Genomic DNA, 24,768 nt, shown 5'->3' on the forward strand with positions numbered 1-24,768 from the left:
TCGACGGCCGGGGTGGGGCATCAATGAATTGTAGCTACCGGATTGCGTCATAAAACCGCGACCAGACGGGCGGCGCCATCTTCGAACTTGGACTTCCGGAAGGACTTTGGTTGAGGGTGAGTGTACCGCCATGGGGTTTGCGGGGGGGTCCCGCGATTACTCCTCCTCCTTTTTCTGTAGCGCTAAGATGTTGGCTCCGCTATTCCATCTCTGCACAGCATCGCGACCTCCAGCCCCTGGGCTGCTGCAGAAACCATCATGCTCCCCACTTCCTTCCCCACAGTGGCAAGAGTGCATCACCCATCTCTGCTAACCAAGGGTCTTGCCTTCTTCCCCCACGCGGTGTCTGTAACACGATATCCTGTGTCCCGGCTTCGGTGCTGCTTACATTAATTATCTCCCTCGACTCTGCGAACCTACAGTAAGTCCTCAACCTTAGAAATTCAGGGCCGACCTCAGGCACGGGCTAGTGGTGAAAGCTGTTCCCACGCCCAGGACTGAGGGAGGGCAGATGGTCACTCCTATAGTAGTTACGGGTCAGTCTCTTCGTTCTGCTGTGTCCCAGCCTCTTCTTCGCTGAGGCTCTTCTAACCCTGGGGGTTGTGCCCCGCGCGCTGCAACCTCATTGGCGCAGTCAAGGGCCAGTTACGTTTCCCTATCTAGCCCTTTAATTCCTTGTCAAGTTGGCTCTCTGCTGGGGAAGGCAGAGGTGACGACTTCAACCCAACTCAGTGATAACTCACTTCGTTAACAGTGGTGTAGGGTATGGCCAAGCCTCTTCGCCCCAGCAGCATATTGTTACACAAACTTGATGGCACATTTCTGTGCCATCCTCAATTCTTGCCATCCATTTTTATCAACTGTACTATTATTTCCTTAATATGTTTTATTTATTTTTAAAAGATTTTATTTATTTTTAGAGAGAGGGAAAGAGAAGGAGAGGGACAGCAAGCTATAGGTGTGAGACAAACACCCATCAGTTATCTCTTGTGCTCGCCCCCACTGGAGACCCAACTGCAACCCAGGCCTGTGCCCTGACAGGAACCAAATTGGTGACCTTTCGTTTTGCAGAAGGATGCTCAACCAACTGAGCCACACTGGTCAGGGCAGGAGTTTTCTTTAAATTGGTTTATTTTTAAGTTTAAGTGCTTTAGTCTCCATCTAAGCAGTATTAGATAAACCCATGGGTTTCATGGGCTTGTTACAGTTTTTTTTTAAATAAGTCAAAATAAAAACACAGTTAAATACCGTTGTTAAATTTTGTACTACTAAAACCACCTCGCATACCACCAGTTGTGCCATAGGAACACCTTAGGAAACAGTGTATTAGACAAAGAGTTTAAAGTGATTTCGTGTTTGAGGAACAGTGTCATCTAATTATTTTCCTTGGCCGGGTCAGGCGGGCAACTTGGAGTGTCTTGGGAACCAGACGAGTTGGGGTGCAAATGTAAAATTTTATAAACTCCAGTACAGATTTGCTAAACATTTCTTCCTTTACTTGTGTTTAAATTTTGTATTGTGAAATCATAAGTGGAAATTAACCACCATTCCCTGCTGCTTACTACCTTCTATATGAAGTGAATCTTTGAAAGGGATTTTTGTACCTTGAGGTGTTAGTCATTCAATCAGCATAGTTTAATTATTATACTTACCATGTAGTGCAGTTCTGCATACAATAGTCAATCAGATAGGTAAGATCCCTATCTTACGGAACTTTCAGGGATGATAGATAGGGAATAAGTAAATACTCATATCTCTTTTTCATAGCTCTTATAAGAAAATTCTAGACAGACTAAAGAGCTACATGTAAGATTCGAATTTAGAAAAAAGTATTAGAAGAAAATAAAATAGGATACGTGTATGTGAATAGGGTAGAAAATGCCTTTTTAAGACACAGAAGCTGTAAAAGATAAGATTGAGAAATTTAACTTCAGTTTAGGACGAACATTATAAACAAAGTTAAAAGAAAAATAGGTACAGAGAAAATATTTTTTTTAAGATTTTACTTATTTATCTTTAGAGGGGAAGGGAAGGAGAGAGGGAGAGAAATATCAATGTATGGTTGCCTCTCATGCGTCCCCTGCTGGGAACTGGTCTGCAGCCCAGGCATGTGCCCTTGACTGGGAATCGAACCACGATCGTGTGGTTTGCAGGCCCGCGCTCAATCCACTGAGCTATACCAGCCAGGGCCAGAGAAAGTATTTTCAACATAAACAGCATAACCCCACAGATCAGTAAGGAAAAGATCAATTTGCCCTATTAGAAATATGGGCAAGTTATAGGTACACACAGTTCATAAAAGACATAGATATCCAACATACAAAAAGAAATTAACTCCAATTATCAGGTCAATGAAAATAATTCACCCATCAGATTGGCAAAATTTTTTTTAAAGATTTTATTTATTTATCTTTAGAGGGGAAGGAGAGAAGGAGAGAAACATCAATGTATGGTTGCCTTTTGTGCATCCCCTGCTGGTAGTTAGCCTGCAAGGAACCAGCCTGCAACCCAGGCATGTGCCCTGACTGGGAATCAAACTGCGATCGTCTGGTTCGCAGGCCCGCGCTCAATCCACTGAGCTACGCCAGCCAGGGCCCAGATTGGCAAAAATTAAAGATTGGCAAGGGTGTGTTAAATGGCTAGGTATAGTTCGTGGAAATATATATTTGTTTTTATTTTGGTGAACTGTGTGGCAGTATCTGTTAAATTTTAAAATGTCCATACCCTTCAACTCAGTTTAGAATTCCACTTCAGATGCTCATTCTAGAACAATTATTTCTTATTAATGAAGAGATCTGTACTAGAATATGCATTGCATAATTGTTTGCAATAGTATTATAACCCAGTTGTGCTTAAATGGAAAATATCTAAGTAAACTATAATTCTGTAGAACACCATATAGTAGCCAAGAAGAAAGAGATCAGTATATGGGTACTGATACAGAGGATCTTGAAGACATAGAGTATAGACGTTCTCTTGTCCTGTCTCCATTGAACTTCCGTATGTTCATTGACATTCTCCATTTCCTTGGTAAAGCGTACAGATCCCACTGCACACTGAATGGTGGGAGCCACCTAGGGTTTTCTCCTATGGGCTTGTTCGCTCCATCTCCACCAGCAGAATTAAATGCTTGCCACGTCATTGTGTCGGTCCCCAAATCTGTTTGTGTACACTGGTTTGTCATTATGTTTATATAATTGTGTTATATATTTAAATGTTGAAGAAATTTGAGTATGAAAGAATATCCATTAAAACTAAGTTGAAACATGGCAGATACACAGATATTTTACTGTTTTTCTTTATATTCTGCATATATTTAGAAATATTTTGTATCACCTAAAACAATTCTAAAAAAAAAAGAAAGCAAACTAAGTTGAATGCTTTAGAAACACAAAAGAGATGACTTTGCAAACAGACAGAAAAAGCTGCCAAATAGATGGAGAGAGACAATTGTAAAAGATTGAGGAGCATTTGTAAAAAATCCGAAAGGTTACTGCACCTGAAGCACTTCTCAAGAAAAGAGAATGTTTCAGAAAATAAAGGTAAGTAGCTTTGCTGCTGCTGAGAGGTCAAGTTAAACAAGACTGAGAAGTGTCAAGTGCATTAACTGACAGCAATTACTCATGACTTTTAGCTTCCAGAATGAGTTGAGGGCAGTGTCTTAGTTAAGAGGAAGCAGGGTAATTGAAATATAAGGGCAAATAACTCTTTAAAAAATTTGACCATGAGAGGGAGGAGGGAGATATTATTTGGAGGAGGAATATGGGTTGAAGGATAAGTGTATGTGTGTTAAGATGAGTATTGTAAACATATTTAAATGCTCTTTGGAAACAGCCCATGAAAAGGAAAAGGATAAATGACTAGTTTCCATAAGGGGGGGCAGAATGAGGCCTCACACTAGTGGAAGGTGTGGCCTTAGAAAGTGGATGAGAGAGCTTTCAGATGCAGAGAGGATTAGGCTACTTGAAGAGAAATCTAAGTATTTCCCGTTAAATGGCTTTGGGTTTTGTTTCAGAATCCAGAGGCAAAGTCTCCTGCTGAGAACCAGGGGATCAGACAATAGAAGAGAGAGAGGAGGTGAGAAGACTGAGAGAAAATGTGCCCGCTAGCCCCTGGGCATCTTAGATACACTCAGTGGAGAAGATTGGTGATTGGTTCATCCAGGGCTATAATTTTGTCAGAACTGTAGACTTCTGGATGCAAAAGAAAGAAAGGAAGTTCATAATGGCAAAAAGAGTCTGATTAAAATAAAGAAGTCTAAGACTGCACGTGGTTGCCATAGGGAGATACTGGAGAGATCACTGGATAGTGGCTAGATACGGTTGAAGACCAGATACTATGGCAGTACATGAGTTGTCTGGCTGTAATGATGGGAGGTTGTGATCAGATGGTGGCTGTCCTAGTGGTTTTGGGGGTTAAAGGGTTTTATGTGATGACAAGGTCCAGAGTGTGACAACGGAGTGATTAGCAGTGCTTTAGCTGAATGTTACAAGCTTCAGAGAAGGTTTTTACAAGAGGAGAAGGACTATTTGTTCAGAGTGGCATTGGAGAGGAATTGAGAAGACACCGATCCTACTTTCTACCCTGGGGTAGGTGGGACATGAGAGAATGAGCGCCCAGAAAGCTAGAAATTTTATTCCTGGAAATTTACCATCTGACATTCTGAGTGTGATTTAAGTCTTGTTGAGCAAACATGCTCTTGGAGAACTCAAAATTGGACCTGAGATTAAAGAGAGAGGCAGGCCGGCAGGTATGCATTTTGCTTGTGCAGATTGTGGCAATTAAATGGTTCTGGATTTGGGAGCCGGAGAAGTGTCTTCCCCATTTACTTGGTCACTTTCCGTTTGCAGGGGCATCTTGGTTGTGGGCCCATCAGCTATGGCAGGGCATCTTGATTCAGCAAGTGGGTCCCCATCATGACATAGGAGAGGCCATGTGTTTCTTGAATCAGCAGCTGTAAAACAGCTTTCCAATTTGACAAGCCCTTATTCCTAAACTTATTTTTCCTCCCAACTCTCCCAATGAACTTCTGTGCAGGTGATTCTAAAAACTTGAATGTGCATTAGAATCTCCTGGAGAGCTTGTTATAACTAGTGCGGCCCCTAGGTTCCAGAGTTTTTGATTCAGTAGATCCAGGGTAGGACCGGAAGTTGGAATTTTAACAAATTTCCAAGTGACGGTGAGACTGCCAGTTCTGGGACCAAACTCTGAGAACCACTGATGTGAACCATTTAATACCCTTTACAGGGATCCCCAACCTGCAGGCCGCGGACCAGTACCGGTTCAGGCCTATTAGGAACAGTGCCGCACAGCAGCAGGTAAGTTTGAATGTAATGTTCTTGAATCGTCCCTAAACCATCCCCCTCCACCCCTGCCCTAGCCTGTGGAAAAATTGTCTTCCATGAAACTGGTCCCTGGTGCCAAAAAGGTTGGGCACTGCTGTTTTAATAAATCCCTTGTAGCTTATACTGACTGGAGAGGATTCTGTTCTGTGCAGCTGAACCTTGGCCAGTAGAGAAGGCAGTAGTAATCATTTTATTCACATTTTCTTTGTCCTTACCTACTTGAATTGTCAATGGTTAAAAGAAGTAGTTCTTGTATTTTCTAAAGATTTTGCTTTATGTATTTTGATGGTATGTTATTTGATGTCTAAAGGTTGGTGACATTTATATCTTTTATATGAAGTTTTATTCATTATAAAGTACTCCATTTTTGTCCCATTTAATATTTTCCCCCTGAATTTAACTTTGTTATTACTATCAAAAAATTTTTTTGCTTACATTTAACTTGCATGTTTTTTATTTAAGTTATATTTTATTGTTTATGCTATTACAGTTGCCCCAAATTTTCCCCCTTTGTCCCCCTCCATCCAGACCCCCATTACTCCCTCAGGCAATTCCCACACCATTGTCCATGTCATGGGTCATGCATATATGTTCTTTGGCTACTATATTCACTATGTGTACTTTACATTCTCATGACTATTCTCTAACAACCAATTTGTACTTAATCCTTTAACCTTTTCCCCATCCCCTGGTCACTTTCCCATTGAGCAGCCATTAAAATGTTCTCTGTATATTTGATTCTGTTTCTGTTCTGCTTGTTTATTTTGTTTTTTAGATTCAGTTGTTGATAGATTCATATTTATTGACATTTTATTGTTAATGGTTTTTAAAATTTTTTTTTAAAGATTTTATTTATTTATCTTTAGAGGGGAAGGGAAAGAGAGAGGGAGAGAAATATCAATGTGTGGTTGCCTCTAGTGCATTCCCTGCTGGGAACTGGCCTGCAACCCAGTCTGAGTGCCCTGACTGGGAATTGAACCACAATCCTTTGGTTTGCAGTCCCGCGCTCAATCCACTGAGCTACACCAGCCAGGGCTTATTGTTAATGGTTTGGTGACGATGAACTCCTTTAGCTTTTTCTTGTCTGGAAAGCTCTTTATATGTCCTTTGATTCTAAATGATAGCTTTGCTAGGTAGAATAATCTTGGTTGTAGGTCCTTGCTTTTCATCACTTTGAATATTTTTTGCCAATTCTTTCTAGCCTGCAAAGTTTCTTTGGAGAAACCAGCTGACAGTCTTATGAGAGCTACCTTGTAGGTAACTAACTGCTTCTCTCTTGCTGCTTTTACGATTTTCTCTTTGTATTTAACCTTTGGCATTTTAATTATGATGTGTCTTGGTGTTGGCCTCTTTGGGTTCATCTTGTTTGGGACTCTCTCTGCCTCCTGGACTTGTATGTCTATTTCCTTCACAAAGTCAGGGGTGTTGTCTATCATTATTTTTTCAAATAGGTTTCCAATACCTTGTTCTCTCTCTTCTCTTCTCTTTCAGGCACACCTATGTTACAAATGTTGGTATGCTTGAAGTTGCCCCAGAGGCTCCTTACACTATCTTCATTTTTTTTTTAAATTCTTGTTTCTTGGTGTTTTTGTTAGTTGTTTTTGGCTTCATTATGTTCCAAATCACTCATTTGATTCTCAGCTTCATCCACTGTACTGTCGATTCCCTGTAATTGTTTTTTATTTCAATTAGTGTGTAGTCTTCATTTCTGACTGCATCTTTTTTATGCTGTTAAGGTTCTTGCTAGGTTCATTGAGGATCCTTATAACCATATTTTGAACTCTGCATCTGGTAGATTGCTTGTCTCCATTTCATTTAGTTCTTTTTCTGGCATTTTGTTCTGGTCTTTCACTGGGGGCATGTTTCCTCATCTCCTCATTTTGGCAGCCTCCCTATGTTTGTTTCTATGTATTAGGTAGAGCTGCTTTGACTCAGTGTCTTGGTAGTGTGGCCTAATGTAGGAGGTGACCTCTAGGGTCCAGCAGCATAGCTTCTCCTATCACCTAAGCTGGGATACTCAAGGTGTGCCCACAGTGTGTGCCGTGCATACCCCCTGTTGTAGTTGAGCCTTGATTGCTGTTGGCGTGTCTAAGACCAGCCACTGCCTGTGTTCTGTCTGGGGCCACCTAGCATATGCTACAAAGTGATCTGCAAATGACTGCTACTTGTGCCGGGCTTGGAGGTGCCCAGGTGGGACCAAGCTGTGAACCAAAGCCAACTGCTGGTAGTGCTGGTCCTGGGGCCACTTAGAGATATGGAGCTTGGTGAGGCCAGTGCTGCTTGTGTGAGAGAATTTAGGAAAAGCTGAAGCATGAACCAAGACAAACCGTGTGTGTAGAAAAGCACCGGAAACAGCTTGGTTGGACCTCACAGTTGGGTGGAACAGAGCCTCAGGGAATCACCAACATAGGACAAACAGTGTGAGCCTGGTTGATAGAGCATCAGATATGTCACAGGGCCTGCCGGCTCTGTGGTGGCGGGACTCAGAAAAGGAACAATGAATGGCCTCTGCCTGCGCTTATGTTTGGGAGAAAGGTGCCTTCTAGTTCTCCCCCAATGTCAGACAATTCAGTTACCCACCATCTGCCTCTGTTGCCTTTTAAGCTGTTGTCCCTACGCTGGTGCTCAGAGGGAATGTCTGAGTAAGTCTGTGTGTGGGCCCTTTACGAGGAACTGCCTGGGACTACAGCAGTTTCCATCTTCCTCAGGCCCAATCCCCACTGCTTTGTACAGCCGGAAGTTGTGGGGACCTGTCTTCCTGGAAACCGGGGAAGGTTTCCCACCCTGGAAACTGGGGTGGGACTACTTGCTCGGAGATATCCTTCCCCATTTCTGTCTCACTTGGTGTGGGATGAGCCTGTTCTGCATCTCTGCCTGTCCTATCAGTCTTGATGAGGTTTCTTCTTTAATTCCATAGTTGTAGAACTTCATTCAACTCAATTTCTGGTGGTTATGAATGATGCTTGTTCTGTAGTTAAGTTGTAATTTTGATATATTGCCCTTTATATTTTAATTCATCTTTTTACTTTCAGCTTTTTGAGTTCCTTTGTTTTAGACACCTCTCAGAAAGTATAGAGTTGTTTGGCTTTTTACATCAACCCAAATCTTCTAATGGATGAATTTATCTCATATATGCTTATTGTTTAATAAATGTTTTATCTTGCTCTGCCATCTTAATGGGGTTGTATGTTTGTGTGTGTGTCCTTTAGTTTTAATCTTTTATGTTGATTATATGGTCTTGCCAAAAAATTCCTTCAAGTTTTAATGGCCTACAGGGTATTTCGAAAGCAATATGGTACACTACTGTTTTTAGTTCTGTTAAACATCTAAATGGTATTAATAACATCTATGTGTTTTCAGTTTACCAAGTTTAGAAACAAAATTAGGATACTTCTTTTGTTTTAGTCCACTACAACCATAATACTGATATTTTTACATTGTGGGGCATTTACAATTTTTAAGCGAGAGCCTGTTTTATAGCTGTAGTTACCATGGTTGTTGAAATTCAGTTGATGTGTCACTGTTAAATGCTTCCAATTTTATACCGCAGCTTCTCCACTAGAAAGTCCTTTATATTGATTTATCTTTCATTGGCTAAAGTAAAGGTGCATCAGTTTTAAATTTCTAGAAACTCGCATATTGAGAATGTTATCCTGTTGCTTTTACAAGAATGACATCCCAGTTAAGGAAAAAGTTCTCTTGCCCTGATTGCTGTGGCTCAGTGGGTTGGGCCAGTCAGTGTTTCTCTCGCATATTCATGTTTCTCTTCCTCTCTTTCTCCCTCCTTTTCCTTCTCTCTAAAAACAAAAAAAAATAAAAAAATAGAAAGAACTGTCTTGATGTTCTTAGTGTTTATCTCCTAGAATCATTTGTTTCTGAGGACTCTGGGGCTGACCTGATTTTTACCCCCTTTGCAGGAGAAATTTAGTATTTTCATTAAGATAATTCTTGATCTTAATGATTCTTTATTGATTTTTATTTCTCTTTTACACTGTGTGCCCTTTGGATCTATAGACTAAGGTGTTCTTTTATTTTAGGAGATTTTTTTTTTGTTAAATTTTTGCAGGTTTCTGTTCCCATTTTTTATCTCTCTTTAGGAGCACCAGTTGTTCATATGTTAGCTTCCTATTTTCTATCTTCCATGTGTGTCATCTTCACACTAAGTACTTTTACTCTTTGCAACCTATGTGGTTTTCCTCAAATCCATCCACTATTTTCTTTTCAGCAGTATAGTTTCAACATTTTGCTTTCATTTCTATGATTTTATTCTTTTACTCAATTTCTTTCCTTATGGCTTTTTACCTTGCCATTGTTTTATTTCTACTTTGATCTCTTGTTTCTTGAATTTCACAGTCTCTGGGTTTTGTGGGTGTTGTTTGTTTTTATTACAGCTTTTATTGGAAAAAAATTTTGTTTCCTGGAGTCTTTCTTTGAAAGGGTGCTTTTCATTTTTTTCATGTGCTTGTGTCTTTATTTTTCTTCAGTGTCTATGCATAGGTTCCATTTAGATCCTTTTTGCTTATTACCAGTTTTGAATGGAGGAGTTCTGTCAGGGATTGCTGTTTACCAGAGCACAATTCAAGTAGATTTTCACTGACCTCAATTGACTTTGACATTGTTATATGCTATCTTTGGCATGTGATGTTATGTTATGTTCTTAGTACCTGAGTTAGAGGGTTGACTATTGTTATAGTTTATAATCCACTTAGACTATAGCTTCTTCAAGAGAGACAGTTGTGAATTTTAATTTATTACATTTCTTATGGTTCTTTTATCAACAAACTTTTCTGTTGAGGCCGATGACTTTTTTTATCCTTAAGACATATACAGATCTGTGGCGGGGGCGGGCTCCCTCCTCAGATTTGAGTTATTTCTTTACCTTTGTCGCAGACAAGCAGGTTATTCAAGCCAAAAACTGCTCTTGCAGAGTTCTATGTTGCTCAGGTTTTTGGTTTGGTGGTCAGTGTTTTATTTATCTCTTGTCAGTTTACTTTGGTCCACAGTTGCACAGCTGATTTCCTAGGTTTGAAGAAAATGAAGATTCATGACCATTTTTTAGTCGATTATTCATTGTGGAAAAGGTCTCTTAATGTAATAGGATGTTCCTTAGTTGTCCCAAAGCCTGCCACCTCCCCTGCTCACGTGGAAAGTTGATGACAGGGCACTAGGGAACTGTTTTCCTAATTTTTAAATAAGTCTGTTCGTTGACTAATATTTGCAAAGATGGATGTTAGCTCTAGGCATTCACTGCAATAGGCTTACAAGAAACTTTATGAGCTTTAAATTAAATGATGTAAATAAATCTTAGAATAGTGCTTGGCACATAGCAAGTATTTAATAAATGGTAGCTTTATTGCTGTTTGTTTATTGTTAGCTCCAAGAGCATGTAGGTTTCATGAGGGCAGGGACCTTGTCTGTCTTGCGTATTGTCACATCACCAGTTCCAAGAATGGTACCTGACATATAGAAGCTGTTTAGGAATTGTTGAATGAATGAATGATCAGGAGGTTTAGGTTTCCTGTTGCAGGAGGGGGCATGAGGAGAAGAAAGTAGATAACCCTGAGCCAGTACCAATAGCTTTTGCCGCCTTCTCATTTGTATGTCTCTGTGTGCAGGGACAGCCATTGTAGGGGGTCCTGATGGATACCTGCGGGGTCGGCTGTGTTGCCCTGGGGGATGCCGGCCCCGTGGGGAACATGACTCTAGTAGAATCTCCTGGACAAGAGGTGCTAAACCAACTTGATATCAAGACCACTTCAGAAACAACCAGAACAGAAGCTTCCATAGAGATGTCTTTACCTACCCCTTTGTCTGGATTTGAGGATTCTCTTGATGAGAAAAAGTTCCTTCCAGACCCAGAAAGCCTTTGTAGACTGGAACAGCAAGGTATGTAATTTGTTCTTCCATCTTTTTCTCTCCCCGTGCTTAGTTTAAGATGAAAGAGAACAGGTTGAGCTAAAAACTCTTACAAACCTGAGTATGGTGTAGTCTATTCTAAAGAGGTTTGAGCTCTGGCCCCATCTCATAGACCTGCATTCTTCTCTACAGATCTTTCTTCAGAGACGTCAAAACCCAGGGCCTCAAAGCCTGGCCGGAAGAGAGGTGGTAGGACAAGGAAAGGCCCCAGAGGGCCCCAACAACCTAATCCACCAACAGCCCCTCTGATTCCTGGTCACTTAGAGCAAGCCAACCCTCTCTCCACCCCCATGCCTAAGAAACGAGGTCGAAAACCCAAGGCAGAGCTGCTACTGCTAAAACTCTCAAAAGGCCTAGATCAGCCAGAGTCTCCACCTGCAAAGAGACCTCCTGAAGACTTTGAGACCCCACCTGGGGAACGACCCCGCCGAAGGGCTGCCCAAGTGTAAGGACCGAGGCACATCTTGGTGCAGGGGGCTGGGGTAACGGGATCGGGGTGGGTTAGGTGTTGGAGAAAAGAGAAAACTGTGATGAGGCATCACGTAAGCAGGTTGGTGTCTGGGTTTGGGGGACTTGAGCAATCTTCTGGCTTTTACCACAGCAACTTGAATCTGTTGCTAACTTTGTCTAAGTGGTTTCTTTCTGTACCTTGTATCCTATCACATTTTTCACAATTTCCCCCCAGGTCTTCATTGCAATCTTACCAACCAATATATATCAGTATACATGTGCTTTCCCTTTTGTTTTCTTTGCCATCAATGATTCTAGACTGATAGAGTGAAAAGAGCTTGGGACTTGGAATCAGAACTGGTTTAGATCTAACATATGTTATATGAATCATCTTGGTCAGGTCACTTAACTTTCCTGGATTTCTGTTTCTTCATCTGTGGAATGGGAAGGGGCAATTAGTGGCTACTTCACAGGGTCACGAGGAGGATCCACTGAAATAAGGAACAGCCAAGTGTCTGGAAAAGTGGGCTCTTAGTTAAGTGTTTGTGAGTATGGCTCTGACTCTGCCCTATTCCACAGGGCGCTTCTCTATCTTCAAGAACTGGCTGAAGAGCTCTCAACAGCCCTGCCAGCTCCAGTGTCCTGTCCCGAGAGCCCCAAGGTGAGCAGCCCCACCAAACCAAAGAAAACCGGGCAACTGTCAGCCTGTCCAGGTGGAGAAGAAGAGGCTGACACTGCACAAGATGAAGACTTTGTGCTGAAGGTTGAAGCTGAAGATGGAGAAGAAAGTGAGGCCCCAAGTGAGAGCTCATCTGAACCTGAGCCTGTCGTGCCCCGAAGCATCCCGCGAGGATCCACTTCAGGGGTAATGAATGGACAAGAAAGTAAATGGGGAAACAGTAGGATTATTAGGGGGTCAAGAGGGTGCCCAGCAGGAAAGCTTTGGCCTAGTAACTATAATGGCCAAAAGAGGTAAAAGAAGAAAGGGACTACTTCAATACATTTGGGATTGCAGGGGTTGAGGGTAAGTAAAAAAGTTCATTCATTCATGTATTGAGCATCTACTCTGTACTTGGAAACACAGATATGAATAAGACAGAGTCTTGCCTCAAAACGTTCAGTGTTGTAAATGCTAGACCTGTAGTGAACAAAATACTTGAGATATATAGGGAAGGGTTGTCTAACTGCTTAGGCTTCACAGAGTAATGATAGTACAACTAGGTCTTGAAAGATAAATGGAAGTTTGTCAGGGAGATTGGTTCTCCCAGAAATTGATTATGGCTACAGCATAAGGCCTGGGGTGAAGTAGTGCAGTGATTACACGGAGAGAATAAAAGGACTAAGGCTGGTAGGAGCCAACAAAGGTGTGTGTTTGTTAAATTGTGGTAAAACTGACATAACTGGAAACTCACCATTTCAAAACGTATGGGTCAGTGGCATTTAGTTCATTCACAGTGTTATACAGCGATCATCACTATCCATTTCCAAGACTTTTTCATCATCCCAAATAAAACTGTATACAACAAGGGTTTTTAAGTAGGAAAATAACAAGGTCAGTTAGGAAAACAGGTCAATATGCTGTTGACGATTAAGTGACAGCTTCGGCAATCTAGGTGAGAGAGAGATTGTGAGGGCCTGAATCAAGCAGTGAAGGAAAAGAAGGTGGCTGGGGCCAGGGGGCAGATTTAGGAAGAATATGAGAGAATTAGAGGCACTTGGGAATTGAAGGGCAGGAAGGAGTAGGGGTTTCCAGCTTAGATGGTGCTCTCAGGCACTGGGCTTGGGACCACAGGAAGAGGGGGGAGTACAGGAGTGGTGAAGGTGAGCGGGCAGGTGATGAGCTCACTTTCTGACATACCACGGAAGGTGCCCGTGGTCCATCGGCCATCCTTTTGAGGACATCTGGTCACCATTTACAGGGTGGGGAAAAGTAGGTTTATAGTTGTTTGTATGGAAAATAATATAATAGTACATGACACAAGAATAAACTCTGTTTAGCATACTCACAAATGTAAACCTACTTTTGCCCCACCCTGTCTATGGGACCAGTGCTTGTCTTAAGTGCAACATTTAAGGGAACACAGAATCCCTTAGAAATCAAGATAAATTTTTGATACAACATGTTTAAAAATCAAAATTAATTTAACAAATCTATAATGACCAAAATGCCTAATCTTAAATAAAGATAGGAACTGTATTGCTGAATTTTCCTTTTGCCTTGGGCCCTAGTATGTCTTGGCACCACTCAATGGGTCTAGAATTTCTAGAAAAGTTGATACATAGTAAAGTTTGAGTTTACTAAAATATAAACTTGATTAGAAAAAGTAATGACGGTAGTCACACTTGATAATCAGGTATAATGATGCAACATGGGGTGAAATTACCAGCACATGTACAGGGGGTTGAGTGGAAGTCAGAAGGTCTCTGGGAAATACCATCATGAACAGAATCTATCGGAGGAGGGAAAGCTGGTGAAGGAATATAGAAAGGTGGGAGGAGTAGGAGAGACTACTCCATAGGGCAGGAGTTTTGAGAAGTAAATGGGAGTCCTCTAAATCAAGTACCTGGAGATGTCAAGGAAGATAATCGGGCAGATAACAGATTTTGGAGTTTTGGTGGAGGAGTAGAAGCAAAAGGTAGAGAAGTCATGGTTAAGACACAAATTTAAGATTCTGATGGGGCAAAGGTTAGAGAGGAAGTGGTCCCAATAAAAGTAAAAGCTGGGAAAGCTGTCTCCTGAGGGTTTTATCCAGCCTAGAAAATCCTCCCCCTTACAGTCTCCTCATTTGGTCCCCAGAAGCAGAAGCCGCACTGCCGGGGCATGGCTCCCAATGGCCTACCAAATCACGTCATGGCTCCTGTTTGGAAGTGCCTGCATCTCACCAAGGACCTGTGAGGCTTGGGGAATAGGGGCGAGGGTGGGGGTGGAGTGCAGAGGGTGGTCTAGAAGTGGGACTGTGGGAAAGAGGGAAGGTACTCACAGGGCAGAATACTGAGGATGTTCATACATCAGTGGCACTGTTGCCCTGACTGGTGTGACTCGGTTGGTTGGGCATCGTCCTCTAGACTGAAAGGTCACTAGTTCTAGTCCCCATCAAGGCACATGCCTGGGTTGTGGGCCAGGTTCCCTGTCGAGGGCATGCTAGAGGCAGTCGATCGATGTACCTCTCACACACTGGTGTTTCTCTCCCTCTATATGTTTAAAAAACCTTTAAAAATTAAATAAATGAACAGCACTGCTCCAAAGGCAAGAGCTGTAGGGCTATGCTGTCCAATATGGTAGCCACTAGCTGCATGTGGCCATTTAAAATTAGAAGTCCAGTTTCTGGTTTGCTCTAGCCTCATTTCAAGTGCCCAGCTAGCAGTTTGTGCACTGGACAGATAATAGGCCACTTTCCTCATCACAGAAAGTTTTATTGGGCAGCATTACTCTAGAATTTGTCTCCTTCATTAATGCTGCTTCCGTTCCTCCAGCCGAGAACAGAAGCATTCATACTGGGAGTTTGCAGAGTGGATTCCTGTAGCCTGGAAGTGGCACTTGTTATCTGAACTGTAAGATGAAGAGACATCTTTAAAGCCTTGGAGGGGGTGATACCACTGTGGATGGAAGGGTGACCAAGCACTCGGGATTAATGATGGGAATCCTAGAATGGAAGAAACACTTCCAGACTGAGGCTCTTGTTCTCTTGTCTTCCCCTAGTGAGGCAGCTCCCTACCTGCCCCAGGAGGAGAAGTCTCCACTGTTTTCTGTACAACGTGAAGGTCTTCCAGAAGACGGCACACTCTATCGAATAAACAGGTGAAGATGACATCAAAAGGGATTGCATCTCTTCCTGATCCTATGAAACAGAAATAGGAAGAATGAATGTTGAAAGGGATGACAGATTGGCCCTTGTCTTCCCCTGATGCTGATCCAGTTGCTCCCAAAGGTCGGAGTCCTAGGTAGATTTGGTCATTGCCCTCTCATTTGCAGTGCTCATTGCTGCTGGCCAGACTGAGGGAAGCCAGGGAGACGGAGGGTCAAACCTGTTTATGAGGTCTTACCTACTCAGTTCATCTGGCCCTACAAAGAACACTGTAGTAACTGGAATGCACAGCCTGATGTTTCTGAAGGTGAAGGAAAGGAGGGAGATACAAATGGTGGCTAGAAGTGTTTTCACCTGTAGACTGTTCTTGATATTCTGACCCTTGCTTAAGCCAATTCTCACTAGCTTCTGGTGGAGTTCCCATTCTATCCTCATTGTCTTTTTCTTTTTTCTTAATTTTTTTTAGAGCTGTTCAGGTTCACAGGAAAATTAAAAAGAAGGGACAGAGATTTCTCATATACCTCCTGTCTCTACTCATGCATAGCGTCTCCCGCTATCAGTGTCCCCTACCAGAGTTAATGAACCTATTCAGTCCATAAACCTACATTGACATACCATAATCAAAGTCCAGAGTTTACGTTAGGGTTCACTCTTGGAATGTACCCTAACACTCCAAGAGTGGGTACACTCCATTAAGTGGGTTTGGACACATGTCTGTTACCTTATATTTATCATTGTGGTATCACAGAGTGTTTTCACTGCTCCAGAAATCCTCTGTAGTCCACCTATTCATCCCTTTTACCCCAACCCTGCTATCACTGATCTTTTGATTATCTCCATAATTTTGCCTTTTCCAGAATGTCATATACTTGGAATTATATAGTGTTAGCCTTTTGAGATGGGCTTCTTTAACTTAGTAATATGCTTTTAATATCTTTTAATTTCTTTTTAGTATAAAATAATACTTCATTGATGTATCACAGTTTACTTATCCATTCACCTATAAAGTTAATACCTTTTATTAACTCCTCTTTTCATCCCCTCTTTGACTTTTCTCTAGATTTAGTTCAATCACAGCACACCCAGAGCGCTGGGATGTGTCCTTCTTCACAGGGGGACCTGTCTGGGCTCTGGACTGGTGCCCAGTGCCAGAGGGGGCAACAGCCTCGCAGTATGTGGCCCTTTTCTCCAGCCCCGACATGAATGAGACACATTCACTGAGCCAGCTTCATTCGGGCCCTGGGCTGCTCCAGCTCTGGGGCCTTGGGACCTTGCAGCACGAAAGCTGGTGAGGTGGGGCCGGGCCTTTGCCATGGGAGGGTGGTTGAGGAGAGAGAAGAATGGTGCTGGGCAGAAGGGGCGATGTTGGGGCGAGGGCTTGAATGGAATGAGATAAAGGGACACAGGCTCTGGCAGCCCTGAGCCCCTTTCTATCCATTCTCCCACATGGTTTTTCTTCTCAGTCCTGGCAACAGGGCTCACTTTGTCTATGGGATCGCTTCTGACCACGGCTGTGTCTGGGACCTTAAGTTCTGCCCCAGTGGAGCATGGGAACTTCCAGGCACCCCTCGGCAGGTACCTCCCAGTTGATTTTATAATGGCCCTAAGACTCAAGCCCAGGACAAAGAGGCCCTGGGTGCTCCCAGAGTTGGAGGAATGGAGTTTGGAGGGTGGTGGATGGCATTTTTCCCAGCAACTCCATATCATATTTTCAAAGATCAGAACCTCAGAAGTTTTCTGAGAGGCCTCTAAAGGCAGCAAACCTCAGTGCAGATCTGGTCTCACCTCTAGGCTCCTCTCCTGCCCCGGCTGGGTCTCTTGGCTCTGGCCTGCTCAGATGGGAAGGTGCTCCTGTTCAGCCTGCCTCATCCTGAGGCCCTGCTGGCACATCAGCCCCCAGGTGAGTAGCACAGCAAGGGAAATGGGGCTTTTGTAGCAGCATCCAGACTTTGTAGGGCCTGTCCATCTCCTCTGAAACTCCGCTAGGCCCACTGTCTCTAGTGTAAAGCCTTCCACAGTCACACCGTCCATTCTGACTCCACACACTTTGTTCTTGACCTCTCTTCAAGAGCCCACGGTTATTGTTCTTTTGTAGACTGATAACTGCACTCTTCCAGCACATTACCTTTATCCCCCCTCTTCCCTGTTCCCCTGAGCTTTTAGGCCTCTTTCTCTTGCTGCCATAGTTCATTGGCTGTGTAAAGAGCTGCTAAAGGCTGAGGCTGACAAATGGGGCTTGTCTCCCCTGCCAGACTCTTAATCTTGTCTTCAGCCTCTCCTGCCCTCACTGCCACTCATACACAGAAACACACTCTCTTTGTTGTGAAGAGGGAGAAAATGCAGAGCTGAAGAAAGTGAACAAGAGGAGGAGGGAATCAGGGAAAGGCATTTCCTATTTGTTGAATTTATTGTTTTTCAATTGTACTGAGTAAAGAAGAGGGCACCCAAGACTGAACCCTGACACAGCCCTTACTTGGGGATCCAGTAGATGAGTGGCTTGAGGAGGGAATGGGAGGTGAGGACGTGAAGAGAGAATGGGTAGATAGTTTTTTCCTGATGTTTGGCCATGAAGGGAACATGTGACAGGGTAAAGGAAGGGTTTTGTTTGGTTGGCGTAGACAGGAGACAGGTGCATGTTTACATGTGAGTATGAGAATGACCCAGCAGGGAGAGAGAAAGTGAGTAATGCAGGAGAAAAGACAGGTAACCAAACAGCAAAGGTGGAGATGATGAGAAGAGCAGAGTGGAGAGACTAGCCATTCTAATAGGAAGGATACTGTCAAGTTTAACAGGAGGAAAGAAGAAAATGAGGCAGAGAGAGATGGGTTTGTACATTTGACAGTGGAAAGATAAGAGTGTAAGGGAAGGTTGTTACTGAAAAGGTAAGGTGCTGATCTAAGAGTAAGGCTAATTGGGACCTTGGTCCTCTGGATCCAGAGTATCTGTTACTTCTCTTTTTCCCTCACAGACGCAGTGAAGCCCTCCATCTATAAGGTGAGTGAGGAACCTGCAGCCTTACCTGAGGCTCTGTCTCCTACATCCTCTCTTTACTGATTCCATGAGTCTCTGTAACTCAGAGAGATCGTCTTCTCCCACTGGATTGAACACTGATTTGACTCTTTGTTCCAGACAGTAGGTATCCCTAACCTTAGTCCCATCTCTTCCATCCCTGCAGGTACAATCTGTGGCAACCCTTCAGGTGGGGTCTATGCAGTTGTCAGACCCCTCGGAGTGTGGTCAGTGCCTTAGCCTGGCCTGGATGCCCACCCGGCCTCACTACCACCTGGCTGCTGGATACTATAATGGTAAACAAAAAAAAAAGTAGCTGTTGCTCTTTAGGTTTTCATATATGCTTGTTTTGGGTTTTTTCCTTTTTGGTTCAGTGTTGGGCATTACATAGTTATAAATATTCCAGCAATGTAAAATAAAAACACAAAGAAGAAAGAAATTTTTCTATTCAGAAAAATAATTGAGTAGATAAGCATCATGTCATGCAGTTCTCTGTTAGATGGTTGTTTTTATTTATTTTTATTTTTAAAAAATATTTAATTTTTTTTTAGAGAGGGGAAAAGCGGGGAGAAAGGGAGAGAAACATCTATGTGTGGTTGCCTCTCATATGTACCCCTACTGAGGATCTGGCCCACAATTCAGGCATGTGCCCTGACCGGGAATTGAACCAATGACCTTTTGGTTTGTAGGCCAGCACTCAGTCCACTGAGCCACACCAGCCAGGGCTAGGTTGTCATTTTTAAATGACTAGTTTATTTCTATTTTTTTTATTTTTTTTTTATTTATCTATCTTTAGAGGGGAAGGGAAGGAGAGAAGGAGAGAAATATCAGTGTATGGTTGCCTCTCATGAGTCCCCTGCTGGGAACTGGCCTGCAACCCAGGCATGTGCCCTGACTAGGAATCGAACCGAGATCATGTGGTTCGCAGGCCCGTGCTCAATCCACTGAGCTACACCAGCCAGGGCTCTGACTAGTTTATTTTTAGACATCATCAGTGGCCTTTCTGCTTGGGAGATAAGGAAATTAGTACATTTGTTCTTATCATTCTTCCCACCATCTCCTAATTCTGTTTTTTGTACATTGTCAGGGTATATGAAACTTGATGCTATTTTGCTATCTTAATTCCCAAAGCTATTGAAGCTTTATTTTACATTGAAATCATCTCCAGTCTCTGCAGGTCCTTTCATCTTCCTCCCCTTCCATTTGAGTTATTTATGCCATTTAGCTGTAATTCACTGTTAATACATTTTCTTCAAGAAAGATTTATAGGTGCTACTTGTCCTGAGTTTATGTACAAAAGAGGTTTTAGCTACACGTATTTTCCCAAATTTTATTTCTTAAATTCTGTTCTTTAATTTGTCTTTTATTTGTATCAAAGTTACATTTTTTATTACCTCCTCCTCTGCCATCCTGATGAAGGTTAACTTGTGTTGGGTCAGCCAAGTTAGTTTCTGTTTGTCCACTTGCGTTCTGTTCTCTATATTCTGTTGTTTTTTGACTCCCTGCCTCTTCTCTTTGTCTTAGAGCGCAGTTGGCAAACATTTCTGTAAAGGGCCCGATAGGGAATATTTTATGTTATTTGGGCCATTTGGCCATTGTTGGAACTATTCAGCCCCACCATTGTGAAGGGAAAGCTCCCATACACATTAGGTGAATGAAGGAACGCAGCCGTGTTCCTGTCAAATTTGACTTACCCAACAGGTGACAGGCTGTATTTGGCCCATGGACTATATAGTTTGACAACCCTGTCCTAGAGAGTTTATGTTCTTTTAAAATCCCTTTACTTTTATTTTTCAGTGAGTAGAGGTTATTGAGTGCAGCCAACCTGTCTTTCAGCTGCAGGTCCCAGACTAAACTATTACTTTTTTGTTGTTGAGAATTGGAACTAAAAATATTAGGTTGAGTCTTTAAAATATGGAGGGTATGTTGGCTAGGTAATCATGATCCGCATGTGGTTTCCTAAGGGATCAGATCTATGGGTTGAAGATAGAGATAGTTATTCGAGCACGGAAGAGAGAAACTGCCTTAATACCTACACATTCTGTCCCTACCTTAGGAATGGTGGTTTTCTGGAACCTTCTCACTAGCTCGCCCCTGCAGCGAATACAGCTCTCCGATGGCTCCATGAAGGTCTACCCCTTCCATTGTTTCCTAGCCCATGACCAGGCTGTGCGCAGTCTTCAGTGGTGTAAAGCCAACAGGTTGGAATAGAGAGTTGGTTGGTGGGGCAGTTGAAGCCGGAACAGGCTGACTCTTCCACACTTCTTCACCTTTGCTCTTCTCCCTCTTATTCCATTTTTCCACAGTCATTTCATAGTGTCTGCAGGGAGCGACCGGAAAATCAAATTCTGGGACCTTCGACGAACTTATGAACCAATAAACTCTATCAAGCGCTTCTTGAGTACAGAGCTGGCCTGGCTGCCTTCCTACAATGGTGTCACTGTGGCTCAGGACAACTGCTATGCCTCGTATGGCAGGGTGGAGCTAGGAGAAGCTCTGGGGACAGACACTAGGGGTTGGGGTGCAAAGTGTGTCAGATTGTTGTGGGGAGAGGAGGGTTGAGGGTTGTTTTGTTGAGGTTGTTTGAATCCTGGAAGGACATGGGGAGAAGAAATTAATCTTAGAAAAAGAAAAGTTTTGTTTTTCTCTTACAGTTATGGACTGTGTGGAATTCATTATATTGATGCTGGTTACCTTGGTTACAAGGCCTACTTCACTGCTCCTCGAAAAGGCACTGTTTGGGTGAGCCCCTCTCTTTGAAATCTTCATTATGCAGGAAAATGATTAATTTACTCACCTAGTGGTAGTCAGAGGCAGTAGTTTTGGATAGAAGAAGATAGATGTGTGATAATTGTATCACCAGGGATGTGGGTTATGATAAACTCATTTTTGTTTGTGTGTGTGTCTCTTCTCCCTGAAACTGCAGGTATTACCAGGTCACAGACCTGACTAGGTGAATGAATGAAATCTGTCTCTTTCTATCAGAGTCTTTCAGGATCCGACTGGCTTGGGACAATAGCTGCAGGAGATACGTCCGGAGAGCTCATTGCAGCTATATTGCCCGATATGGCATTGAACCCAATAACTGTCAAGCGACCTGTAGAGCGAAGATTTGTACGTATATAAATATTTAACGACAGCACCGTATGTTAGGTCCTAATCCACAACCTCCCAAATTAGTACTACAAATTAGTAGTAGAGTGCAAATTAGTACTAGGCCTCCCGGCCATGATATTATCCCTGGGAGCCTTGGTACAGAGTCGCACATAATATTCCCTACCCCATTGCATCTGAACATATGTTGAACATACTACTTTCTTCATCTTTAAGTTTCTCCTGCTCCAAACCATTTTCTCTTTTACTTTTATTCTATCTGCAGTCTTTTTTTAAGTATTTTTTTATTATGCTATTACAGCTGTCCCATTTTCTTTCTCCCCTTTATTCCCCTCCACCCTGTACCACCCCTCCCTCTAGCATTCCCCCATAGTTCATATCCATGGGTCACACATATAAGTTCTTTGGCTTCTCCATTCCTATACTATTCTTAACCTCCCCCTGTGTATTTTGTACCTACCAATTATGCTTCTTATTCTCTGTACCTCTTCCTCCATTCTCCCTACTCCCCCTCCCCACTGATAACCCTCCATGTGATTTCCATTTCTGATTCTGTTCCTGTCTAGCTGTTTGCTTAGTTTTTGTTGGTTTTTTTTTTTAAGGTTCAGTTGTGGATAGTTGTGTTTGTTGTCATTTTACTGTTCATAGTTTTGATCATCTTCTTTTTCTTAGATAAGTCCCTTTAACATTTCATATAATAAGGGCTTGGTGATGATGAACTCCTTTAACTTTACCTTATATTCTATCTCCAGTCTTATAGAACCCAATCTCATGGTCTCATTTCTAGCCTATATATAAAGCAGATCTGATGCCGTATCAGGATAATCCTGAAGGTCAAGACCACTCTTCTGCTTCATCTGGGGCCCTCAACCCTCCCAAGGCTCGAACTTATGCTGAAACGGTCAACCATCACTACTTGCTCTTTCAAGACACAGATTTGGTAAATTGGGGCCAGGGGAATAAGTGTGCATTGGAAAAGTAGAAAACTTTAGTTCCTACATAAAAGAAAACCCTAAAGGGTTCTAGCACAAAGATGCAAAACTAAGAAGCTGCTCAATTTCTCCTGTTACACGCCCCCTCCCCAGAGTTCGTTCCACGGTCTGCTCCATAGAGAACCAATGCTGCGTATGCAGGAAGGAGAAGTGCATTCTCGGCTCTGCCTGGACAGGCTGCCACTGGAGGCTGTTCATAAGGTAAGAAGCTTGCCTCTCATTTTCTCCACCCTTCACTGTCATTTTCTCCCAACTCTGGGCCTTTGGTCAATAAAATGGGAGATGAAAAGCAACCAGGAGCCACCTGGAGTGGCTCAGTGGATTGAGTGCTGGCCTGCAAACCAAAGGGTCACTGGTTAGATTCCCAGTCAGGGCTCATGCCTAGGTTGCTTGCCAGGCCCCCAGCAGGGGGCGTTTGAGAGGCAACCACACATTGATGTTCTCTCTCTCTCTTTCTCCCTCTAAAAATAAGTAAATCTTTTTTAAAAAAGAGAAGTCAACCAAAAGGCTAAGGAGGGAAAATAGCTCTGGCAAGCTCATTTTTAAGAGCTTACCTTGTTCATTGTCTTCTCATTCCTACGGGTCTCACCCACTCATGGTCCTATCCTTTCAGATTGTGGCCCGTGTTTCTTGCTGTCTCAGCTAGGACTCACCCTTAAACACCAACCATGAGCATCTCTCTTTTGTTTTCTATTCTCTTCACAGGTGCGTTTCAGCCCAAACTTGGACTCCTATGGCTGGCTCATATCTGGGGGGCAGTCAGGGCTGGTTCGGATCCATTTTATCCGTGGACTCACCTCTCCACTGGGCCACCGTATGCAGCTTGAAAGCCAAGCCCATTTCCATGCTATGTTCCAACCATCCTCCCCTACTGAAGGGTCTGGCTTCTGTCCAACCAGCCATTTCCTTCTGCCCAGTCCCTAGTTGTGGTCTACACAGGACCCTTGGAATGTAGTCTGCCAAGAACAAATGGCCCCTTTTCACAGACCATGGGAACTGGGGCCTTCTTGGACAGTGATGCTGCCAGGTCTGGACCTTTAGACCGGCCTCCCCAGGGCTCCTTAGATACCTCTCCTTCCATTGACTTCTGCTGTCATCACAGCCCCCTGTGGGCAAGGGGATTTTGCCCTCCACAAACTCTCAAGGCTCTTTAGCCTAAAACTATGGCTCACAAGAAACACTCAGGCCTGACCTAGGCTTGAGAGTCAAAATTGCTCATATTGAGCATATTGTGAAATGGGTAAAGCTAAGTAAAGGTACTGAGTGTTTTTGAGACCACATGTGAGTGGATGTTTGGAGAACCAGAGGGGTATCTACATGAAGGCTCCCAGCTTCTTGTTTAGAGTAACCAACATGCAAGCCCATGGGGGTATGGGGCAGAGGTAGTAATTGATTGGACTAAAGCTGCTTGTAGTACTTAACTGAGGAACACCACAAACACACTACCAGTAGAACAGTGGCTCAGATCTTGCTTGGTCCTGCTTAGGAAATCTGCCTAATCGCTGGTCATCTGACCCTACTCGAACACTCCTAGACAGTCAGGTTTTAAAATACCTTCCTTTATATCCAGTCAGAGAGTATCCCTCTGTAAGTTTTACCGTGGGTATTCGGAAATCTAGTCATTCTTCTCTTTGATTGCCCTTTTAAGTATTTAAAATAGCTATCATGTGTTTCCCAAGTCTTCTCTAGATTAAATATCTTCAGTTACCTTAATCATTCTTTTACAAGTCATGATTTTTGATTCTTCATGATAATGTCACATTGTTGACTTATTAAACATGTTTAGCTACTTTATTTCAAACCTGTATTTAGGAGGTGTTTAGAGTCCTGAGTACAGTAATTTTTTTTTAAGATTTTATTTTTAGAGAGAGGGGAAGGGAGGGAGGGAGGGTGAGAAACATTGCCTTTCATACATGCCCCAACTGAGGACTGAACCTGCAACCCAGACATATGCCCTGGCCAGGAATCAAACTTGCTTTGTGAGATGATGCCCAACCAAGTCACACCGGTCAGGGTGGTTCTGTGACTTTAAATGACATATAATGAAACCAGTTTATCATAGGTGAGTTGATATAAACAAGAGTTAAGTTCCTATGGCATCTTATAAGATCAATATAATGAGACAATGTTGAATGA

The 24,768-nt window shown here is 42.9% G+C and overlaps 1 protein-coding gene across 3 annotated transcripts; it reads left to right on the top strand.

Annotated features, from left to right (window-relative positions):
- Positions 1-27: 27 nt before the first annotated feature.
- Positions 28-24,426, top strand: GTF3C2 (general transcription factor IIIC subunit 2). Of its 3 annotated transcripts, none has more exons than XM_037066708.1 (21): positions 28-116; positions 4,016-4,077; positions 5,248-5,318; positions 10,961-11,231; positions 11,394-11,706; positions 12,291-12,576; positions 14,509-14,603; positions 15,186-15,263; positions 15,412-15,510; positions 16,578-16,805; positions 16,981-17,092; positions 17,309-17,417; positions 18,486-18,511; positions 18,693-18,822; positions 20,583-20,727; positions 20,833-20,994; positions 21,181-21,268; positions 21,512-21,640; positions 22,428-22,580; positions 22,726-22,833; positions 23,338-24,426. In XM_037066708.1, the coding sequence occupies exons 4-21, from the start codon at positions 10,985-10,987 to the stop codon at positions 23,554-23,556; spliced, it is 2,727 nt and encodes a 908-aa protein (XP_036922603.1). In that variant the 5' UTR covers positions 28-116; positions 4,016-4,077; positions 5,248-5,318; positions 10,961-10,984; the 3' UTR covers positions 23,557-24,426. The 3 variants fall into 3 exon arrangements, with proteins under 3 accessions (XP_036922603.1, XP_036922602.1, XP_036922604.1); XM_037066707.1 differs by lacking the exon at positions 28-116 and adding an exon at positions 213-421; XM_037066709.1 differs by lacking the exons at positions 28-116; positions 4,016-4,077 and adding an exon at positions 4,132-4,750.
- The last annotated feature ends 342 nt before the right edge of the window (positions 24,427-24,768 follow it).

Source organism: Sturnira hondurensis, unplaced genomic scaffold (genome assembly GCF_014824575.4).
Source record: "Sturnira hondurensis isolate 20B ecotype Veracruz unplaced genomic scaffold, ASM1482457v3 Scaffold0016663, whole genome shotgun sequence".
NCBI lineage: Eukaryota > Metazoa > Chordata > Mammalia > Chiroptera > Phyllostomidae > Sturnira > Sturnira hondurensis.